At 42.1% G+C, this 25,010-nt stretch overlaps 1 protein-coding gene across 3 annotated transcripts in view; it reads right to left on the bottom strand.

Moving 5' to 3' along the window:
- PPFIBP2 (PPFIA binding protein 2) overlaps positions 1–25,010 on the bottom strand; it is a 190,957-nt gene that overhangs the window by 87,234 nt on the left and 78,713 nt on the right. For all 3 annotated transcript variants that reach the window (XM_060262105.1, XM_060262103.1, XM_060262104.1), the window contains 2 exons: positions 12,945–13,037; positions 10,457–10,570 (listed from right to left, as the gene is read on the bottom strand). In XM_060262105.1, the coding sequence (XP_060118088.1) occupies positions 10,457–10,570; positions 12,945–13,037 (207 nt within the window). The remainder of the gene's footprint in view (positions 1–10,456; positions 10,571–12,944; positions 13,038–25,010) is intronic.

The following is a 25,010-nucleotide window of genomic DNA, read 5'->3' as shown; positions in this document are numbered from 1 at the left end:
GTTGAGCAAAAATTCCCAAACTGATTTATTTTACATGAAGTTCCAAGGTTATATAATTGAATTCACCCATTTAGGCACTGACCAGTCTCAAGCCTGCTCAGCATCACAAAAGCTGCCTTCAGACCATAACATGGTTCCAAATAGAAACCAAGCCCAATGGTATACACATTAGCCAATGATGATAACAGTCACTTATAGGCATTACTTCATTAAACAACATGCACAGCCCCTGAAAAAAAAATCTCCGTGTGGTCTAATAGTTAGAAGACCCAGTTTTAAATCTTCAAACTGCCATGGAAACTTGCTGGGTGACTTTGGGCCAGCCACATATTCTCAGCTTAACCTACCTCACAGGGTTGTCATGGGCATAAAATCAGGAAAGGAAAACAATGTAAGCCACTTTGAGTCCCTGGGGGAAAAGGACAAAGTATAATGAAGTAAACAAACAAAAATGTGTTTATTCCATGCATTACAATTGAATGGTTATCAATCCTGCAGGACATGGATGTTCTCCACTAGACCATTCCAACTAGGGCGAAAAAAATCCTGGCCTTAGTTGAGGACAGCCGGATCTCTCTCGGGCCAGAGACCACCATTAAGTTTTTATTTCCTAAGTGCAATGCTCTTCCAGGGGCATACAGAGAGAGACGGTCCCGAAGGTATGTGCGTCCCTGATCTCAAGGGCCTGAAAGGTCAAAACCAAGACCTTGAACCTGACCTGATAATCCACTGGAAGCCAGTTTGTGCAGCACAGACTGAATATATGCCCTCTGGGGATCTGCACAGTTGCATTCTGGAACAGTTGGAGCAGGGGTGTCAAACACCCAGCAAGCGGGCTGGATCAGGCCCGCGGGCTCTTTTCTCCCCCCTCCTCCCCCTCCTGTCCTTACCCTTTGATGCTTCCAGGCTCTTTGAAGCTTCCAGGCTGAGACCCTTTGAAGCTTGCAGGCTGAGTCCCAGGTTCTTCCTGCCTTTCTTTGATGGCTGCTGCAAGGAAAACGTTGGGTGGATTTTAAGATCCATTGCACATTTTCCTTGCAGCTTTGTCTGTACTCTGCAATGGTTTCAAATGGAGTGGAGATGGTTACATTTTCAGCTTTCATATAGCTAGCTGAAACTCATGCTTCCTGGAGTTGTGTCATTGCAAACAAGGGTTGATGCTTTCAGCCAGCTTATCTCTCCTGAATGGACCTAACCTAGTGAGTACTCTAATGTGGGAACTCACAGCCAAAGGGGGATATTATACTGGAAAGGCTTTGCCAATCTGAGTAGACTGGTGCGGAGAAGTTTACAGTGCCATTTCATTGTTTCCACAGAGTCAGAGGCTTGTGCTTTTTCTTGATGTTTTATTTTAAAAATTGCATTGTCAAATTCCACTAGTCCCCCACCTTTCCAACTTAAACCATTGGAAGAGTTTTAAGCATGCTTGTATTTTAAGTTTTGAAAAAATATCTTTAATTGGGTTTGTCTGTGTCCATTATAAAGTTTATATCTCCACTATCTGACATATTTTATGACATTCATGGCCCGGCCCCAGAAAGTCCCATTTGTGTCAGAACCAGTCCTCCTAACAAATGAGTTTGACACCCCTGAATTGGAGCCATGTGGCAGCCTCTCTGGGGCCTGGCCAGCGAGGATCGTGGGGTCCAGCCACACAGCCTCCCCAGGGCCCGGCAGGGATTACAGGCCCCAGACGTACTGTACGGCAGCCTCCCTAGGGCCTGGCTGGCCGGCCAGAATTGCTGCAGGGCCTTGAAAAGTTACTGTCACAGTTCAGTTTGCACTGGATTATCCCAGATGGTGTGGCCTAATGTGCTAATGAGTGTGTGGCCTAATATTTAATATCAGGGGATGTGGTCTAATATGCTACTGAGTTCCTGCTGGGCTTTTTGTACAAAAAAACCCTGGACCTAGGCATTTGCCTAGGACGGCAGGTTGGGTGTGTGTGTGTGTGCGCCAGATTAGGCTCTCCCCACATGACTTCAAATAGAAAAACAATTATTTGCATTAATTTTGCTGGCCTGAATCATTCTCCCTTGGCAGAGCACTATTTTTTACATTGATAATTTTTTATGGCCCGCGAATGATGTTATAAACATCCATATGGCCCTTGGCAGAAAAAAGGTTCCCCACCCCTGCTTCAGTTACTGAACCACAGCCTCCAGATCTTTGGCTAAGTTCACAGGACTGGCAGCTGGTTAGCTACTCATCAACAGAAATAGCACAGTGTCATCCACATCCTGATGAGACCCCAGCTTGAAAGTCTGTGCCAACTGGGCGAGGGGGGCGCATACAGACATCGGGGAGGGGAATTTAACAATATTGGGGAGGGGAGTGCTCCTTGAAGAACCCTGCATTCCTTGGAGACACTGCACCCTCTGAGCACCACCCTCTGTCCCCAACCATGGAGGAAGGAGATAAACAACTGTAAGGGTACCCCATGGATTCCAGTGTTGGTGAGGTGGTGAGGCAACAGGTCACAGTCAACTGTATTGAATGTTGCTGACAGGTTGAGTAGTATCAGAAGTGCTGACCTGCCTCAATCCAGCTGCCTACGGAGATCGTGTGGCCCACTTGATGCCTGGGCCCTGATACAACCTGCGTGAGCCAGGTTCTGGACAGGCTCATGGTCAGGATTTTATATCCAGGGAGAAGGGAGCACTGGGTTTTAGAGGCTGCTGGGGGGCAGGAAGAGCTCGCTACTGGTGCCCAGGCTGCTTCTCTTTGGCAGAAATGGCCTTAGGTGTCTTCCAGCTACCTTAGCAGCTCCTGCAATGAGGAAGTTGGGTGGCCAACCACCCCCTCCCCTTGCTGGGTCTTCTTGAAAAGACCAGGTGATGAAAGGGAGAAATGGTTGTGCCTCATTGCCAGCCAACAGTTGGCAACTAGGAGGTCACGCAGCCAGCGGCTGTCACCTGCTGCCTCCCCTTGCTGAGTCTTCAGAAAAACCAGTGAGGGGAGGGATATCGTGGGTCAGCCTTGTTGCTGACTGGGTGAGTCTTCTCCCTGTTTTCCAGCAAGAAGACTTGGCAGCCAGCAACGGAGGCCTTGTGGCCACCTCTTCTCTTTCCCCATCAGCCAGATGAGCAGAGAGGGTTTTTTTTTTTAAATCCCTTATCTTCTCTGTTGGCAACGAAGGGGAAGAGAGGGGAGGCACAGAGGGAACCAGTGCTGGTGAGGAACCATGTGGTCAACACTGGTTGCCCCAGGCTCCCTTGCTCTGCAGGGGGAGGGGGGAACAGCAGGCTGGGTGCAGGGTAGGGATGGGCATGGAATGTGAAAATGGTGGTTCATTTCATTTTGTATTTATTAGGTTGCCCAAATTGGTTAGTTGCATTTTGTGTTTTTTTGATTACACAAACAATTTGTGATTTGTTCTGTTTGGGAAGGCATAGAACAGCCCCCGAGTGGGCTAGAGATACCAAACTTGTGGCAAACTCTTCAGTGGACTCTTTTCTACCTGCTTTCCAAGTTCGTTGCAAAGTGGATTTCAGAGGACTGAGCTACAGCCCCCCCAAAGCAGGTGCCCCCAGTAAACTGCTCTCTTATGAGATGGGGAAAGAAAGGGAACCTGTCCTGCAGCTTCTGGATGGTTTCACCCCCAGGAAGCTTGGAAACTGACTAGACACTGCAGCTCCACTCTCAGTCCTTGCACTTCTCATCAACTGACCAGAAGCGCAGGGGCCTAGGAGAGCAGAGCTGTGGCATCTAGTCAGTTTCACTGGAAACTGCTCTGTCAATTACCTTACCCAGAACTAAAGATTGCAAGAACTCCCTTGTCTTGAAACCAGTTGGTCCCATCCCTGTAACTTCTTGCTAATAAATGGATGTTGTTTTTAACACATTTGTCTCTGCTGTGTGAACCTGAGAGCAGAAAGCTGAGTGCCCTATTCCTGATTTGCAAGTAAAAAGGAAAATCACACAAACAGTGCAAGAAAAAAAATCCCCTTCTCCTTAAATATCACTCATATCTAGCCAGATCCTACCAGGATTCACTTCAAGTTTTAAACTAGATTGTGAATAATGCAATGCTAGCTTTAGAACTGAAATATAAAACAATAAAAAAAATCCTAACACCTTGCTGAACCAGAGAAAGGTCTATCTGCACTCTCTTTTCTAAGGCAAAGGCTGCACTAGGGTGGGGTGGGAAGTTTTATTCCAGATGGAAATGCATGCAGTTAGTATGGTTGTATCACAGGATTCAACATATTAATTGCAGCATGTAAAGAGAAAAAAAGTGTGTGTGGCGGGACTACTTCAGTGCCACAAGCCTGAACCAGTTATTTTATCTTCTGCCATGGTTGCTTTGAAGACTTCTTTAAAAAAAGTTTTGGGAGATCTGACTTGTACAATATGTACAATTCACTGTCTGAATGCTAGAGAGTTGTTTCTCATCAAAGTAGAAAATGTTGCCAAGACCACAGGTCCACAACTAGGTGTCTGTCAAATATTTTTAGAAAGTGGATAGGGCCAAACGTGGCTTCTGCCCAGCAGGGCATCTAATTGGCTGTGCAGACTGAAATAACATTGCTTTGGCAGCAGCTATGACCACGGTACTGGTTTATTCTCTCTTGCATGCTTTCTTCCCCAGTGCATTATTAAAAATGACTCTTCTTGTTCTCTGTACTTGCATTTTGTGTGTGTATGTTTTATTTCCAACAGTGGCCATTTTGTGGTTGCCTGTGCCTCCTGTGGCAGCAATTCTTCATGTGGCCACCCTGTTTCAGAATTCAAAAGGTGCCCATGGGCTGAAAAAGTCTGGAGACCCCTAGTATAGACCAAACACTGTTCAGCCTGTGGGCATGTCTGAGAAGGAGTAGAGGGCATTACAGGGTGGCCAGGCCTCCTAATACGTGAAGAATTCTCCTGCTGGAAACCCCCTCTGCCTGTCCTGTCACCACTCTGTCAGCTGGCAGAAAAAAAATCAGCACCAGCAAAGATGGCATTTATGTCACTTCCAGGGAAAACCCAGATGTGACATCACTCTGCTCTAGAAATGGTTGGGAACTCAATGGTTTTTCCACAGACTTTCCAGCAACTCCTAGAGAGGTGTGACATCATTTCTGGGTTTTTCCCAAAAGAATGTAACACCATCATGCCATCTGTGCTCCTCACATACTTCTGCTAGTCGCTATCACTACCACAAAATGGGAGGAAATGGAAGGGCCTGTCAAAAAATGTCTGTCATTGGGGACAGTATCAGATTTCTGCTTTGCCACTTAGTTTCAGTTTCCAAAGAAAGGGGAGAATTTGCTTCCTATGCAGCCACAGGTAGAGGCTGCCAACTAGGGTTGCCAAGTCCAATTCAAGAAATATCTGGGAACTTTGGAGGTGGAGCCAGGAGACTTTGGGGGTGGAGCCAGGAGACATTGGGGTGGAGCCAGGAACAAGGGTGTGAGAAGCATAATTGAACTTCAAGGGAGTTCTGGCCATCACATTTAAAGGGACAGCACACCTTTTAAAATGTCTTCCTTCCACAGGAAATAATGAAGGATAGGGGCACCTTCTTTTGGGGCTCATAGAATTGGACCCCTTGTCCAATCTTTTTGAAACTTGGGAGGTACTTTGGGGAGAGGCACTAGATACTATACTGAAAATTTGGTGCCTTTATCTCAAAAAACAGCTCCCCCAGAGCCCCCGAAACCGCCAGATCAATTCCCCATTATACCCTATGAGAATTGATCTCCACATAGGGAATAATGAAGTGCTCAGCAGACGTTTCCCTCCCCCCCCCTTCTGGCAACTCTGAAGCGAGGGATTGGCCTCTCTACTCACGAGTTGCTGCCAACTTCTTCAAAGTAACACAGACACACCATCCCAAGAAGAACCCTTTCAATCGGAGACTGAAGCCTCGGGAGGTGGAAAGGCACATGATCCTCTGGGGGCGGGGCTTCCCCGTCTGCCAGCTGACTGGGGGCAGGAAGGAGCCTGGGAAAGTGGAAGAACCCCTGCTGGGACCTGGGGATTGGCAAGCCTACTGCCAACTAATGACTACACTAGGCAAAGGGTCTAGTGGAGTAAGAATTTTAATAAAGTGTATATAAGAAGGACACTAAGAAAGTCAAAATAAAACTTAGATGACTAAATTCTGACACTTGCTTTAAAAAAAAACAAAAACTCAATAATGAAAGAAGACCCTAAGTATTCCAAAAGTTTTAATGCTGATATTTTATGACAACACCAATTAAGATTTCTTTTTAATGTGGGAGGGAAGACTGAGCCACCACTTGTTTTACATACTTGTACACTGGCAAAGAATAATTAACCCAAAGATTAATGAGGCAAGCAGAATACCAGAGCCTTGGTTAATACAAGCCACATGGTACATTTAATTCCTTTTCATATTTATTTCTCTAGCCCTTTACTGAATTATTTTTCTTCCTTTCCCTTTATTCCCCCCTTTACTTACAGACTCATAATCCCTTTTCTATATGTAACATATTCCCTCTCCATCTATAATGCATTGAAGTACAATCTTCCTATCTTTCTTTCCTCTTCTTCCTCATCTCACCTCACCAGTAGAGTTGCCAGGCTACTGCTTGGTAACCCCTAGAAGCATTTTCCTAGAGCATCCCATGATGTCACTTCTAGTGACATCACAAATAGGCAACACTGAGGCTTGTAAGCCTACTCATAGCCTCTCCCCAACCCAGCATGAATTTTGTACCAATGGCCACTTACCTAATCTCCATTCCCTCCATTGCCCATATACGGTTGCCAGGCTGAGGTAAAATCACAGCATTTCTGGCAACTCCTTGGCACTTCCTGTATCAACTTCTGATGAATCCAGGAAGGCACCCCCCCTTTATTTTTCCCTTGCTGCCACTCAAAGTGGCAGAAGGCAACAGGAGCTGGGGGAGGGGACCTCCCACCTCCATGGGGGTTCATTATTAGCCCTACCTTTCCACAAATCTTATCTATCAGATAGCTGATGGCAGACTTTATTTTTCCTCTGAAATAATATCTACTATGTGATTCCTAACTGGCTGAGATCATGTAGTAAAGCTACCTTTCAAGTATAAAAAAAAAGTACTGAAGTTGCAGCACACCAATGGACCAAATGCAATAAACAGATACAAAGAAAAGGAAAAAAAAACAGTGGAAAACAGGTTTCTTTTCTCCACAATCCTCCAGAAATAGAACTCACCATATTGAAAACTGAACAGCATGAAAATTTTGATCATTGGTTAACTGCAAATGCTTTCTACTTCTAGTATTATAAAACAAAAGATAAGTTATTTGGAATTCTCATAAAGGTTAAAGAAGGAACAATGAAACCTGCATCACAAGAACACCAAAAACAAAAGTTTGCTAGTTTTAGCAGTACATAAAAGAAAGCATGTGCTTAGCCAATCTGGAGACCTATTTAATTTCCACTTGCTTAGTTCAAATGTTATGCAACAAGGAAGAAAGAAATAGCTACACGGGCAACAGACAGAATGGAGATGCACAATGCATGCTTGCATAAACATGCAATGTTCAAGCAGCAAATTAAGAAGTAAGAGATGTGTTGCGAGGCTGTTGGAAGTAAATTAAAGGATGCAAAACTGTATTGATTTGGATACATGAAAGGGCAGAACAAAAGTTTATTATGAGAATGCAATAGATAGTACTGAAGACATGAGACTGTGGGGCAATGTAATCTATTGATTTCCTTTAAAAAATAGCCCCTAACAAAACAGGAAAACGGATGTCATCAGGACAAGCCTGGTTGAATAAGCTGATAGACTCATATGCAAAAGAGCAGAAAAACTGACGTAAGATTATACACAACAGTAAAATTTATACTTATAAAGGCATATTGCCAACAATGAAAACTGACAAAATGTCAGCATTGAGATGACAACATTCTAAGAGCTATGTGAGAAGTACCTAGGGTTGACCACAAGCATTCAAGCTACCTCAAGGTAAAGCAGCCCTACAAAGTGCTTTGCCAAGAGTGATTACCACCAAAACCAACCCAATGCAGGATGAGTGACTCAGCTGAATCATCACTTTACTTTTGGCATGAGTAAATCCATACTGCCATCCCAGCTAGAATATAAAACTATTGCTGCTTCATTCTTAAAGCCCTCTTCAAATGTTACATTGGCATTCCATTTACATGGTGCTAGAAAGCCCCCAGTTGCATGTTTGGGAAGCACCATGGCTGGTAGGCTCCATGTGAACAGAACACCAATGTAATGCCTGCAGAGGGCCTGTCTAGATAATCTCTGAGTGATAGGATTTTGTTAACTAAAATACCAGTGAAAATCTACTGCAATTGTACCTAAGAGAAATGGCACAAGGCAAAATCTAGAGCTATGTAAAAACATTATAATATAGTCTTTAATTTTTTGTCTATTTTAAAAAAATATTTATACCCTACTTTTCTTCCCTAATGGACCTCAGAAGCTGTTTAAAAATCATTCTTCCCTCCTCCGTTTTATACATTCCTAGACCCACCCTTCATCCAAGGTTAACATACACGGTTCCCCACTCCCCATTTTACTCTCACAACAGACTTATGAGGTAGGTTCAGCTGAGAGAGGAGGACTGGGTGCCCCCCTATCCTTTTTCTTTATTTGCCATTGTCATAGATTTAGATTTATTGGATTTATATCCCGCCCTCCCTGCTGGAGCAGGCTCAGGGCGGCTCACAACATGTAAAAACAGAACAGTTCACATTACATTATTAAAACCATTAAAACAGTTAAAAACATTCTGGTGCTAATATCAGTTGACACTATTACATTTCAGATGGTGTTCAGGATATAAAATATCATTCCCTACTCCCATATCAGTCATTCTGGATTAAAGGCCAGCTGGAATAGTGTCATTTTACAGGCCTTGCGGAACTGGGTGAGATCCTGCAAGGCCCTAACTTCTTCCAGCAACTGATTCCACCAGAAGGGGGCATAGCTGACTTATGGTGACCCCATAGGATTTAAAGGCAACAGACATTCAGAGTTGTTTTGCTATTGACTGCCTCTGTGTAGTAACTCTGGTTTTCCTTGGTGGTGTCACATCCAAATACCAACCAGGGCTGACCCTGCATAGCCTCCAAGATTTGACAAGATTGGGCTAGCGTAGGCTATCCAGGTCCTCATCCAGTTCAACATTTCAGGTACTCCACCATACTGGGCCCTGAAGAATGCTCAGAGTGCTTCATATGCATTGTCTTGTTATGGTTCTTACAACCCCATGTAAAATAGTTTCATATTATTATCCCCATACAGTAGCTAGGGGATTAAAGCAGACAGAAGGAAGCTTTTCTCAAGCTATCCATTGTGTCCGTGGCAGTGAAAGAAGTTTGGACTTAGAGAAAGTAAACGGACTTCTTGGAGCTTATCTTTAGTGCTAGGAGTGCCATCTCAATTTAAAATTAAACTGCCCTTGAAGCAGATGAAACTATCCAGGGCTTTTTCCCTGGAAAAAGAGGTGCCCACACTTTCAAAAAGAAAATGAAGGAGAAACACATGGGTGCCCTTTTAAAACATTTTTTTTGAGAATTTTGTTTGCACAAAGAGGTTCCGGAACTCCATTCCACCGCATTTTCCCCAGAACCTCCCTCTCCCCCCATGTTATCTAATAGTTTCACTAATTGTGCAATCTTTCATCGGTAAAGGTTACTTTAACAAGTTACAGGAAAAGGGCTCTGCAGCATTCTGGCTACATATCCTTGTGAGATCTGAAGGGGAAAATAGAACTGCGAACTCCCACTATTGCACATTCAGCTACCAGTGCCAGAGGAAGAAGGACCAAAGCCTTGTGCTCGGTTCAATAAAAGATAAGATCAGCACTTAATTACATTAAGTTCAAAAGGCACCTCTAAACCTCCAAGCTTTCAGGCACTGAAAACTAGCTAATTGTTCCCACATGGTGCTGCACATCAACCATTACTATCACTTGCATCAGGAAGCTGCTTTTACTTTGTATTCCAAAACTGATCCTTCATTGCGGCTGCAGCAAAAGAGCAAGTTCAGGTCTCCTAGAAAGTTGTAGCATTTGCCAACCTGTGGCTATGAGAAAGGAGCCAACTGTCATACATTTTCAGCTAAGACAGCATAGAAAGTTTTTAAAATCTATAACCACCTAAATTTTATTATTTTAATCTTGAAAGTTTATTCATTTTCAAAGAGAAACCGCTTCTAAGCCAGCAACTTTACTGAATTAACCTCTAGGGATCTAACCAGTCTAACAGGTTTTCAGCCACATTGAGCCTGCCTGTTGACTTTTCTTTGTCACACTATAATGAATAATACACACAGTGGTATCCTATTACATGCCTACTGCTTATAGGTCTATACAACTGAAATGTATTCTACCCCAAGGAAGTAAATACTGTCTTGTTTTTAATCAATCTGCATGGAGGCCGGAGACACAGGTAATTCTCATTTATTTTTATTTACTCAATAGACTTGATATATAGATTTTGACTGTTTTTAGAAGTTCCATAGTGGTTCCACATCCCTACCTGCTGAAGCATTTCCTCCGTAGCATTAAGCTTTAGTTGGTGTCCTTCCAGACAAACTTCAAGGTCTCGGATTTTTTCTCCTTGGGCCTCCACCTGGTCTGTGAGGACACTCACCTGTAATTGGAAGAAAACAATAATTAAAAAAACATTTTAAAAGAACAAACAAATTAGTCTTGTACATCCACCCTTAATAATTTTTGCATCCAGGCTTTCCTCCAAAGAGTGATGGATATGGGGCAACCCTTTACCATCTTTTTAAGGAAGTAGGTTATCTGAGAAAGAACAAATACACCCAGGTCACCCAGTGAGTTTCATGTGTAAGGATCTGAACCAGGGTCTCCCCTGGCTAACCCCAGCATATCATCCTCTACACCACAGAAATTCTCTCACTGAATATACCTCATCTACATTCACTGGGAAATCAGAAGCTGTTAAACATGTGACTATTTTCAAAAGGACAATTTTATTCTTACCTTAAAATAGCCACTATGTTAGGCTTTGAAGAGACTGTCTGCATTTCTTGGGCCAATTTTAAAACAAAAAGGGGGGGGGGAGGAAGCTAGAAAAATGTGTTCGAAAAGGAGCACTGAAGGTCATGCACTAGCATTTACAATACGTAACCTTTAATGGAACAAAAAGCCCTTTTAGAAGACTTAATATTTTAAGTAGGCTCAGAGCATGTACAACCCCTTTCAGCTTTTGCCAGTTCTTTCCTTAAACAGGGAGAAAACCAGTGAAAGAACTCTTCAGGAAGCCAACCAATTATTTTACTTCTTACAAGAACAGGAGAACAACTCACCTATCAATAAAGCTTTTGTAACTAGTATGCAAAGGACATGTTTTAACATTGGCAACGCTCTGCTTTTCACAGACTCCAAGCATTACAAGCTAAAACATGAACGAAGAGTTCAGGTCATGAATTGCTGTGAAAGAAAGAATTAGTAAGAGCTCTTAGGGAGCTGTAAGAATGGCGTCATCTCCTGCCAGAGAAAACAACATGAATTATTTAAAATCAGCCAAAATATAAGGTGAAAACACTGACCTTTGCACACCTTCTGTAAAATTATTCCGTCAAAACAGTTTTGTATGGTAGCAAACTACATGAACAACCAACTCTAGAAATCTGTCTGATCAAACCAAGTTTATTCTAAACTGTTAAAGTTTAAAGCTTCAAAGATCTGCCAAGAATGCCTATCTCCTTCCTTCTTTTCTGAAAACTTTGGTATTAATAAAAATCCAGAAAGAAATATTACAGAGGTATGAGTCATGAGAGGCACACCTTTTGTACTTTGGGGAAAGTATATAATTGTAGGCTTTTTTCCCAGGTAATCTAGATTTAGGAAGAAAGCTGTTGCAAAACAAACCCAGTCATATCTAAATACAGGCTGATACATTGCTCCTCACCTATGGAGAGCAAGAATCACCTCTAGTGATTGACAAAGATTTTGTAATCTGGAATAAAGAGGGCTTTCCTACCCATATCAGGACATTCATGTCACACGCAATCAGGGCTTTTTTTGTAGAAAAAGCCCAGCAGGAACTTATTTACATATTAGGCCACACCCCTGACATCACCATTGTTTTGCACAGAGCTTTTCTGCAGAAAAAGCCTGACAGGAACTCATTTGCATATTAGACCACACCCCTATTGTTAAGCCAGCTGGAACTTTATTCCTGTGCGTTCCTGATAAAAAAAAAGCCCTGCACACAATTATTTGTAAACAGGAAACAGTTGTAGTAAAAATTCTTTCAAAGAACAAAAATGTGTAGCTCTGCAAAGTAAATCTCAACAACTTTAAGAATTCTCTCAGAAGCAGAACCAAAGAGTGATTATGCTATAAAGAATTTCCTGTGGAACATTTTTGCTGAAATTTAAAAAATAATTGATCAGCAGTTGATCAAATATTTTTCTACTCCATGGCTACGAACAGAGGAAAAACATGGCATTAATTATGTTTTTCTTAGTATCTTTTTCAGACGTAAGTTGACATACAGTTCTTCCATGAAGTTAATTCAATAAATATATAGATTCTGCTTTCTAGGGATGGCTTAGCATTCAAACACTCTGTGTGTGTGTGTGTTTCCTCTTCTCACAAGCAATACATTTTAGAATTGCTAGTAGTGGAATATCACAGATCATGATGGGTGTGTATGCCAAATAATTAAAATTGTATATCATCAATAATAAATGACTGCTTTTACATAACCTTTATTTATCCAAAATGTAATGTCAAATCACATGAAACAGTAAGAAATATGTCAGATGAGCAGAAATGAAAAATGTTGGATTACTTTATGAAGGGCTTTGGGGGAGGTGGATTAATGAGAAACATCTTGCACTATCAAGAGCATCATTTTGATGGTATGATTTCTTCTATTCTATCAAAATATAGATCTGTTTTTTCTTCCCTTGTTAACATTCATCCATAAAGATATCAAGCATACTGACAAATTCCAGAATCTGTCAATGGACCTGCATAATACATACCTGTAGTATGAGAGATTCTTTGTCACCTTCTAACCTTGACAGACGTTCTTGATAGGTTTCATTACTGACAGAAGCAGGATGAGTCACCTGAGACTAAAGAGAAGTGTAAGTTAAGAAATTCAGTTGAAATCATATTAGAACTCTAAAAATACAACACAATCATAGCTATATCTATATATAACATGAATGTACTACATGCTTTAAAATTTTCCCAACAAGGCTAGTAAGCACTCATTTTACCGGTGTGACAGTCTTAAAGGCTTAGAAGCGCTGTGTAAACAGATAAAGGACTGTGAAGGGTTAATTCTTCACAGAGCCAGAAAGCCTTGAGCAACAGGCTGTTCAAAGAGATTTGATTGGTATGCAGCTGAGCAGAGAAAGACTTCTGAACTGGATGCTGAGGTGAGGGTCAGTTTGATCTCAGCCCCAGCTGAGAAGATTCAAGTGCTGACAGTTTCAGAATTTTTAGCCTTGACTGAGAGCAGTTTAACAGACAGAAGAACTGGGAAAAGTTGAGTACTGGTGTTTCAAGAGAAGGGGTTTGGGTATTGGAACTAGTGCATCAGCCTTCTGGAAATGAAGAGTCAGAGAATACTCAAAGTGTACTGGAGTGTTTGGGAAAACACTGGGAGAAAAGCCTTTCATCTTAAAGATTCCAAGTCACTGGGAAAAGCTTAAGAAACTCACCAGCCTGAAACATAAGAACAAAAGTCTGTGCATATACTGGTTTTACCTCAGAAAATGGCAACCCCTGATTTCACCTGGGGTAGTGGAGTGGGTACTCAAACTCTGAGATAATTTGCAAGCCGCCCCCCCCCCTCCCCAAGATTTTAATTGCCTAGGGACCTCCACAGGGTTTAATCCAGCACTGGGACAGCCAGAGTTCTTCAGCAAAGAAAAAAACACATTACCAGTCTGACTCAGTCAGTAAAGGGAAAGAAAAACTAAGGGAAAATCTTGCTTCTGAGGGAGGGAAGTAGTCATCATAGCAGGGTTTTAAAGGCCATCATAGCAGGGTTTTAAAATAAATTTTACTTTTGAACTTCAGATTTCTACAATTTAGCCATAATACAAAGCTAAAAATCGTTCTGAGACAGATGCAACAAGGGCTAATAGGTTCCAGCTGTAAGGTCAGATCTCATATTACAATGCCTACTTTGTAATGGAATTCTGTTAAAGATAAAATCCAGATTCAGCCCATAACCAGGTGAGTGATATGTTATCAATAACTTCTGTCCCCAAAAAGAAAATATGCAAAGCATTATATTTTCTGGTCTAGCAGGCCTACCTTAAATCTACCAGTGTAAATCTACCAGCAGCCATTATTTTTCTGTACTGCTGTTTTCCCCATCTGGTTGTCTGCTGCATTCCCTCACCTGCTACGATGAGACGACCAGATATGTTACACAGCAAGGCAAGGAATAGACACATAACCCAAGACAGGAGAGAAAGGAATAGCTAGGGCTGCCTTTCTCATTGTACTGAGGGATTTGAAGCTGTGTGCATGTGTGCGTCATATGAAATGCTGTATGACTAAATAACTCATAAATGAAATAGCTGGGAGAAATCAGGCTCCATATTATTTACTTTGGGGTTTTTGTTTTAAAAAAAGAATATTTCTACTAAAATAGTACTCAAGGTATCTTAAAAGAATTATAAGGCACAGTAAAATGCCCACAATACAAAAAAGCGAGCAAGCAAAACAAAAACAAAACCCAGCAGCATCGAAACTATAGCTATAGAAAATTAACAAATGAATAATGCTAAAAGTCCAATGCTATGCCAGGGAATAAATTCTATTGCCAAACAACCTTTACATATCTCTGCAGCAGGCTAGATCAGCTTGGCAGGAGAGAAAACTCCTAAGTGTGAAGACCACAGCTTTGGGGGCTTTGTTGTGGAGGGACGGTGGAGGGGAGGGACGGTGGCTCAGTGGTAGAGCATCTGCTTGGGAAGCAGAAGGTCCCAGGTTCAATCCCTGGCATCTCCAACTAAAAAGGGCCCAGCCAAATAGGCATGAAAACCCTCAGTTTGAGACCCTGGAGAGCCGCTGCCAGTCTGAGTAGACATTACTGACTTTGATGGACCGAGGGGGGGGTCTGATTCAGTAGAAGGCAGCTTCATATGTTCATATGTGTGTTGTCACTAAGCTCCTCTCTGCATGCAAAGTAGGGTTCCAGCAGCTGACCAGATCATGGACAATAATAGTAAAATACACACACATAGTTAAACCACTACAAGAAAGAAATGGAATATTAAACCAAACTCAAAGTAAGCATAGTACAATTTTATAATTAATGAAGAATTCTACCATGCCAACATTGCTTCCCATGGCATAGCTAAAGCACGCCACTTGGAATTTAGCTAGGGGTTGAAGTAGAGCATGAAGCACAAAAAGCAAAACAGTTCTGCTCAGTTTATCAGACAAAGCCAGAAGACTGGCCAGACCAATACACAGATGTCTCATTCTAAAGGTAAACGGTAGTCCCCTGTGCAAGCACCAGTCGTTTCCAACTCTGGGGTTACGTCACATCACAACGTTTTCACAGCAGACTTTTTACAGGGTGGTTTGCCATTGCCTTCCCCAGTCATCTACTGGCTATTTAATCATAAGGTCTAATGATCACATTCCATTTTCCCTTGAAGCCTAAAAAGGATCCTGGGACCCAGCATACATAGGTTTAGTCCAGACTTCATGAATCTATGGCTCTGACCACAAATGTGCTGAAAGCATGAATGCTACCTCACTCTGTCCTCTCCCCAACACTTTCATGGGTAGATTACATATTCCTTTTCTAAATTTGCTGCAATCACAGTGTGCAGTTATTTCCAAAATTAGACAAACCATATTTTAACATTCTGAAGTGTATTCATAACCTTGGCAACTATTTCCACTAGAGCAAGAGTCTTCAATCTGTGCTCAGGTCCTTCAAGGGTGTAATGGGGTCCCCTCCTGCTGGGTCATGGGCCCTTACAGAGCTGCCTTGGGTTGCCAGGTCTGACTCAAGAAATATCTGGGGACTTTGGGGGTGGAGCCAGGAGACCTTGGGGGTGGAGCCAGGAGCAAGGATGTGACAAGCACGATTGAACTCCAAAGGGAGTTCTAGCAACCATGTTTAAAGGGACTGCACACCTTTTAACTGCCTTCCCTCCATTTGGAATAATGAAGGATTGGAGGCGCACAGAATTGGACCTCCTGGTCCAATCTTTTTGAAACTTGGGAGGTGTTTTGAGGAAAGGCACTAGATGCTATGCTGAAAATTTGGTGCCTCTACCTCAGAAAACAGCCCCCCAAGCCCCAGATACCCACGGATAATTCTCCATCATACCCTATGGGAATTGGTCTCCATAGGGTATAATGGAGCGCACAAAAGACATTTCCCCCCTCCTGCTTTCTGATAATCCTGAAGTGGGGGGAGGGCCAACAAACTGGGGGATCCCTTGCCCCAGTTGTGGTTTGGCAACCCTAGAGCTACCATTTTCTTTAACAGTCTTGTTGAAAGACCTGCCATGCAGAGAGCAAGAATGCCATGCATCTCTTTGCAGACATGCTGAGAAAGGGAGCAAGACCACTCAGTGGTAGAGACAATTTATCTTTGGCTTTGATCCACAGCTTATTTCTCACTATGTTCCACCTACTTGTGTTTCCTGTCACTAGGATATTTTTGGCTAGTTGTTCAGAGTCTCAGCTTTGACACAAGAGATGTTATAAATCTGGTTTATCCTCTTCCTGTCACATGACTCTTATGCTCACAGATCATGAAAGGCTGAAGGCCTTATTTAAAGAAACTGATTTTCAGTCAGCTGAATACAGGTTAGACCAGGGGTGTCAAACTCATTAGTTATGAGAGCCAGATCTGACATAAATGGGACCTTGCTGGGCCAGGCCATGTGCGTCATAAAATATAATGCCAGATAGTGGAAATATAAACTTTATAGGGCACAGAGAAACACAATTAAAGATTTTTACTTTAAAATAAAACATGCTTAAAACATTACCAGGTTTGCAATATTTTGTTTACTGACACCTCTTGCTATGAATTATTTCATCAAAATCTGGAGACAATGTCTGTAGCAATCTTGACCATGCTGATAAGGCGTGTATTTGAAAATTGCAAGCCTTTTTCTGATTTACTGCTGTTCACAATAGAAATCTCATGGTCAATCTTTGTGGCCAAGGACCCAGGGGAAAACATGAAATGTCTGGGAATTGTGAGCTTTTGTACGTAAGTGCTTCGTGTGCTGGTCAAGAACATGTGAAGGCACCATAAATTGAAGGCTATGTGTTTATCTATAAAATTATAATCTTCCCCAGAAAAATAACTGCAACTCCTATGAGGCAGTGCAAGAATAGAGAGACAGCCAGTATAGTGGTCACTATCAGCCTACTATCTGGGAAGCCTGGGTTCAAAATCTGCAGTCAACACAGGAAATGGGCAGGACACACACTCTTAGCCTAATCCACCTCACTGTGGATTATGGTTATTCCTCATCTAAACGGTTCTCATTGCTTTCCTATTAAGAAAGACTTGATCAGGGCATGAATACAGTGAAAAGCAGAAGGTAACCCAGTTGCATCCAGGAGAGCCCTGACAAAACGAGCTTAACAATACACACAAAAACATACAGAGAATAGCAAAGCAAAAAGCTCAAACCTTGAATAAAACTTTGTTAATGTTCTTAGAGGTGGTTTTTTTCGCATTTCTCCAGTGGGATTGAGGCAGCCGAGCAAAGCAGCCTCTGCTCTTTCCCACCTCCACCTCCCTCTTCCCCCAGAGAGAAGAAGATATTGGATTTATATCCCGCCGTATACTCTGAATCTCAGAGTGGTCACAATCTCCTCTACCTTCCCCACCCCCCACAACAGATACCCTGTGAGGTAGGAGGGGCTGAGAGAGCTTTTTACAGCAGCTGCCCTTTCAAGGACAACTCCTGTGAAAGCTATGGCTGACTCAAGGCCATTCCTGCAGGTGCAAGTGGAGGACTGGGGAATCAAACCCAGTTCTCCCAGATAAGAGTCTGCACACTTAACCACTATACCAAGCTGGAGGAGGGAGGAGAAGCCTCAGCCAGTGGAGGGGCTTGGCTCTGTAGCTCTGCTGTGTGATTAAGAGAGCCAGGCTGTATCAATCAAAAAGAGGAGCTACAGAGCCAAGTCTGTCCATTGGCTGAGTCTCCTCCTCTGTCCTCCTTCCTTGGGGGAAAGGAAGGAGGAAGAGGGAAAGAGCAAGAGGCTGCTTGGCTTTGCTGCATTGCAGGGAGAAACACAAAAATGGTGACCAAAGGAAGCAAGAGAGGGAGAAGGAAGCAGATGAGGGCCATTTGCTGGTGGGCCTAATTGGAGCCCTCTGGGGGCTGCACATTTGACACTCCTGTGTTAGATGGGACTCATTTCTTACTCTGCATACCCTTGACCTCCATCTCTCCAAGAAACAAAAAGTATGTGGATCTGCCATAGATTAAATGGGTGGATCATGTTAGGGTATATCTGTGGGTCAGAAATGCCTACTAACAGGGCAAAATCTTATTTTGCATGTTACAATAGTTTTTGACTATCTCATGACCAATAATCGCATTCTAGAAAAAAAGAATAACTAAATAAATCATAAGAGCTTCCTGTTTTTTTAAATGCAACTTTTTAATTTCAAAAATAGTGTATATAAATGGTTCCTGTACCAACATTCAAACTAACTCAGATAACTATTTACAAAGTCGTCTAGAAGTAGTCTCTAGAAAGAGCCCCGTGGTGTAGAGTGTTAAAGCTGCAGTACTGCAGTTCTAAGCTCTGCTCATGACCTGAGTTCGATCCCTGGCTGGAGCTGGGTTTCAAGTAGCCATCTCGAGGTTGACGCAGCCTTCCATCCTTCCGAGGTTGGTAAAATGTGTACCCAGTTTACTGGGGGGAAAGCATATATGACTGGGGAAGGCAATGGCAAACCACCCTGTAAAAAGTCTGCCTTGAAAATGTTGTGAAAGCAACGTCACCCCAGAGTTGGAAATGACTGGTGCTTGCACAGGGGACCTTTCCTTTCCTAGAAGTAAATCAGGTTCTGATACAGTACGTTTTTTGGTAAAATGTCTTGTTCAGTTAGATATGTCACCACTGGGTTCCGTAAGTCAATAATTTTCTTTCCATATAACATTGGGGGCATCTTTGTTTAGGTAAGCCAGCTTGCTGAGAATAAAATAGTCCCAAATCCTGTTTCGCCATGTGTTTACAGTTGGACATAAGACCTTCATAAAATCATAAATAGATAACATACTACAAGTCTTCGAACCCTGATTGATGCTTCTAGGTTGGAACTACATTAGCCAATATTCACATTGGAAAAAAGTAATTCAAGAAGAAAATATCAACTACGCCAAACCATCAACTATAGTACACTGTAATAAGAACAGACAAATGCAGTCCAGACAAGCTAACCTACTAAGCAAACAGCTGCTCTGTTTCAGTCTATCTCTTTTCAGCTACTGTCTATCATTTGGGCAAACGTAACAAGAAAAATAAAACATTACAATTAGCTCAAGGCCATATTATGTGGATGCTTTTGGAATGAACCCTGTCCTGGCTTCATGTCAGGATCTTCTCATAGTCACTTAAACGTTATAAGAATAGAAAGCTTCTGCAACATCTGGTTTATGAACATTCATATTTTTCAAGTGTTGGCAGCTGTTTACTGGCTGTGTTGAAAGAATGTTGTATTTTTAGTGTAGGATTTTTCCTCAAGCCACTAAGAGGTATCCACGCTTTTCCTATTCAACATGAAAGCTTTCAGACGTGGCTTAAGGACTGCAGAGAGCAGTGAGGTAGACAACTGGAACAATTATGCAGGACTCAAAACCTCAACACTGGGAGTGGAGATGGCTGCTGGGAGGAAAGGGGGAAGTCATAAATAAATGAACCAGTGTTGTATTTAGTATGTCAGTATTGTGTATGTCAGTCTATGAGTGCTGGGGAGACATTCTAATGTTGATGACAACCAGCATCCATCTACAAAAACCTGTAAAGGCTGAAGATAGTAAAGGAGAGACTATTTGGAACCATAAGCATTAAGTTATTTAAAAAGAAACAATTTATTATATATTCTGTATATCTCTTGCCTTGAAAAATTTATGAGAGATTGCCATCAACTGGCTGCAACTTGATGGCACTTTTCTAAAGTTGCAACAATATTAAACTTAAAACAGTAAGGCACCTATTATGTACTCTCTGAAGTAATTTAAAAGCTGCATTCAGGTTTAAATCAAATTAGTATGTTCTTATGTTTATATCAATCAATGAGTATGAGAATTTATTTAAGAAGTATCTGAATAATAAATGGAAAATGATTGATATCAATCTACCCTGTCCTGAAGTTCCATAGTAAACCCTCAATCTGTCATTTCCTGGCTCTTCACACGAAATTGTGATTTGATTAAACAATTATTACCATTATTCTCCATTAACACACTCTGTGTGTATACACACAGACTCACGCAACAGACAGACAGATAGACAGAGTGAGCATTGGGCTCCTTGAAGGAAGGACCAGAAATGTTTATACGTATGCGTTTGCAAGTAGGTGGGGGCAAGGGCCCCCTCTGCATTGGGAGTGATGGGCTTAATACATCCAGCTGGAAGGCACCCCTCTTCCTTAAGGGTAACTCACCCCAAAGGCCCCTCCAAAATTCTGAAGAAAGACTCTGACCCCAGGGAGTACACTGAAGTATGCTTCAATTTATATGAAGCAAGCTGGATGGGTGAAAAGCATGCATATATATATATATACACGACTTTTAACCTGTTTCAATTATTCATTCTGTGACTTTCCATTTCTAACTCTTGTTTATATAATGCCATACAAAAGTGCTGCATCTCAAGTTCAAACAGAATGTTTGGGTTAGGTACAAACAAAAGACAATAAAGTGAAGGAATGTTAAGGTGGGAAACTACTGTTAGAATGTATTTAGGGTTAATTTCAAAATACAGGATGAGTATTATTTGGGGGGGGGGGTTCAAGCCAAAATTTCATGAAAAAGTAGGTTTTGAGCTGAGTTTTGGAGAGAGAGAGGGAGTACCATTTAGGTGTTCATGATCTGCATATCAGGAAGAAGGGGCAATAAGAAAGAATGGACAGAATTGTTTATGATATCAGGGGATCTTTAGATGGTTGAGAGTGATACAGTTGGTATAGTAAAGAGCAATGGCAAGGAATTATTTTAATAGATAGCAGAGATATCTGAGGGTAAGAAGAAACTACAGAGAACTTCAAAAGGAAGGGCTCAGGTTTGTTCTATATGTAGAACACGATAACTTGCAAAAATAAAGTGCACAGGTTCTACATAGGCTTCCCAATCCCCAGGTCCCAGCGTGGGATCCCCCGGTTTTACAGGCTTCCTCCCGCCCCCAGTCAGCTGGCCTGCAGGGGAAGCCCCGCTCCCCACAGCCACCACCTACCTGTAGATCTCCGGCAGCTTTAGAAACCTGCAAAAAAGGTTCCATTTTAAAATGTGTGTGTGTGTATCTTTAAATAAGAGCAGGAAGCAGGAAGTACTTCATTGGGAAGGGTCAGAAGGAGTTCGCTTCCTCAAAGCAGAGTCCCTCCGTTTGTTTTGGTTTCGTTTCAGAGCAAGTGAGTGTGTGTTAGGGTTGCCAATCCCCAGGTGGGGGCAGGGAATCCCTGATTTGGAGGTCCTCCCCCCACTTCAGGGTCACCAGAAATGGAGGTTGGGGATGGAAACGTCTGCTTGGCACTTCATTATTCCCTATGGAGACTTATTCCCATAGGAAATTGATGTGTTTCCCATAGGAAATTGATCAGTATTGATCTGCGGGTATCTGGGGTTCTCGGGAGGCTGTCTTTTGAGGTAGAGGCACCGAATTTTCAGTATAGCATCCAGTGCCTCCTCCCAAAATACTCCCCTAGTTTCAAAAAGATTGGACCAGGAAGTCCAATTCTATGAGCCCCAAAAGAAGGTGCCCCTATCCTTCATTATTTCCTACGGAAGGAAGGCATTTAAAATGGTGTGTGGTCTTTTCAAAAGTGATGGCCAGAACTCCCTTGGAGTTCATTTATGATTGTCACACCCTTGCTCCTGGCTCCACCCCCAAAGTCCCCTTGAATTGGACTTGGCAACTCTAGTTCTACATGCATGGGCTCTGTTCATTATATAGCAATGAATGTGATTTTATTTTCCCTCCATTTGTTGATTGAACAATCCTGTGGAAAGGCAGGATTTGAGGAGAGATACCACATGGTCTGAATGGCCACAGAGATGATCTAAGCAATTCTGGACACAGGTGAGAGGGCTTAGGTAACATTATAAGGGAAAGTCAGAGATAAATACTCAGCATTGTTGATTACATCATGAATAAGTTTTAGTCAAAGGGACAGAGAACAAGAACTAGACCCACACACTACAGAATATAATGGTGGCAGACTGAAACGTGGAGTAAGCATGAGGGGTTCTGCAGAAAAAGCCCAGCAGGAACTCATTTGCATATTAGGTTACCCCTCCTGACATCACCATTGTTTCACGCAGGGATTTTTTAAAAAGACAAAGCTCAGCATGAATTCATTTGCAAATTAGGCCATTCCCCCTGCATTCCTGGGCTAAAAAAAGGCCCTGGGAGTAATTGAAGAGGAACCCCTACAGCAAGCCTCAAGAATCCCATTGGTAGCCCTACACAGTTTTGTGTGAACAGCTGTCTTACTTCTATGAAGAAGCAATCAAAAACCATTTAAATAAACACAAAAAAAGATAATAGGGTTCAATGTGGAACATCAATCAGTTGAATTTTTCCCGGTCTATAAACTGCAGCTATCATAAGCTTTGTTTGCTTTGCTTGTTCAAGTAAAGTCATTATATCCCATCTGGGATACTGAATAAAATCCATGTGGTCATAAAGGCAACTGCTTGTGCAGAAAAGTATAGCAATTGAGACACGTCCAGTGTATTCTGCCTTTTTTTAAAAAAAAAAAGAAAAATGAGAATTGGCAAATGAAAAGAAAGCAAAGAATGTGGGCATCCAACTATCTATTCAGTAGTTCAGCTTCCTTTTTGAAGACATCACACCTGAGAAACCTGAACTTATGTTTGGAGAAACAGAACAGAATCTGACTAGATTTTTCCATGCACACAGGATAACAATGGGAAGAACTGAGACATTTGTCAATCCAATGCCACATTAGAGCTTTATGGACAATTTGTTTGACCTTAATTGCACTATTACCATCTGGGTGCTTATCAGTCTCATCATTTCTTTGCAGTTAGGACACATTTAAGGCATATTTCAAGTACTGTGTATATAATAAACATAAAAAGCACTACATGTGTGAATGCATGATATTAAGACTTCTATTACTGGGCTTGTTTTACATCTCCACAAGTGGATACCTTGAAGTTTTAATGCCTCCATTTTAGGATTGTAATGTTACTTTTTAACTCTATGTGGATAGGGATATGACTGGGCAAATGGTATTCAAGAAGCACCATGGTGGACTATGTTCAAATGAAAGGGGGCTGGGAGGTAAATCCAGACCTGGGGGCGACAGGAGGTAAACCAACTCTTAGTATCAATATGATTGAAATCCAGTACACAGTGATCTTACCTTTCTTGGTAGAAAATCAATGTTATGGGAAGGAGATTCAACAATAAAGACAAAACATACACTGTATGAACATAATTCAAACCAAAGTTGAAAAGTACACTTTTGGACCAGTTCACATTCCATGCAACCCTCCTTAAATAAAGGAACAGGTACAATCAAGCCCTCCTCTCCTTTTAACTCCAGGTCTCCTTGATAAGAGAATTTCCCCTTTAAAAACTATGCCTCATGAAAGAAGAAGCTGTTGTTTGTTTTGGTTCACCTCCATCATGCTGCCTTAGTATTTTGTTATGAATGTTAGGTATTTTGTATCAATGTTTGTTTGAATGAGAGCTACAAACTCATATATGAGACCTTCAGCTGGTCCAAGTAAAGTAGATAAATGTTATATAAGCCAATTAACTGCTATGATTTGGCTTGCATGAGCTACTGAGCAAATGCAAAGGGTATAGGGTTCCCATACTCCCACTGGGGGTGGGGTTCCCCCAATTTCGGGGCCTCCAACCCATTGGCGCAGTATTGGCCATGGGGGAAGCCCTGCCCTGAAGACTTCCATCAGTGCCTGATGTGATGATGTCAACCGGAAGTGGTGTAATTGTTCCAGGCAATCATGCAAGAGATGCTCTAGCATTTTGGTAAAAAAAGCTCTATGGGAAGTCCCCCCACTGGCAGCAAGGTAAGACCTGGCAAATCTAGGAGGGCGGGGTGGGTGAAACTGTCAATTCTATATTTATTCTTCTACTCCTCTCTCTCTTCTCTGTCTGTTGAAACTCAGAGACTATATTATACCACAAATCCAACTATGCTATATAGCCAAATACAAAATCAGAATAGATGCTATGCCTCCTTCACCTATCCTCCTCTCAGAGAAACTGTGGAGTGTTCTTTGGCATTTATCAATGAGAGCTGATGGAAGTCCAACCCCCCACCCTCCAGTGAAGGAAAGAGCATCAGTTTACTATCATGTGCTACCTCAACCAGTGCCCAAACTTGCAATGGCAATGGGACTGTGTGCTGAAGAAAACATTCACTGCACAGATTTCTGCAAATTATCAAATAGGCTTATGAGCACAATGAAAATACAGTTTTCCCTGGGAGGAATTCAGAGGGGCCTGGAGTTTTCTAACTGCACTTCCTGATATAATTTCCAACTGACCTACTATACATACTCTACCCACACTGCATGCACCATTCTTTAAAAGCCACAGTCAGTAGAAGGGCTAGAACTCTACTAAAAGAGGAACTACTCCCATCTACTGCAATTCCATCACATTTCCATTTCCGCTGAATAAAAGCAGAGTCTGTATAGGCTGCATTAACAGAATACTCCTATTTGGTACGGCATGTCTCATTTGGACATAACCCAATTATATGCCTGCAGTTTCAAGAATGAAATTTCCTACAGGAATGTTACACAGTGTCATGATCTCTTTTGTCATAGGAAGTCAGAGATTAAGTAAGTCTGCCATCATTACTC

The sequence above is a fragment of the Heteronotia binoei genome, chromosome 21 (assembly GCF_032191835.1).
Source record: "Heteronotia binoei isolate CCM8104 ecotype False Entrance Well chromosome 21, APGP_CSIRO_Hbin_v1, whole genome shotgun sequence".
NCBI lineage: Eukaryota > Metazoa > Chordata > Lepidosauria > Squamata > Gekkonidae > Heteronotia > Heteronotia binoei.
Note: the sequence above shows the minus strand (reverse complement) of the source record. Positions and strands in the feature narration are given on the sequence as shown.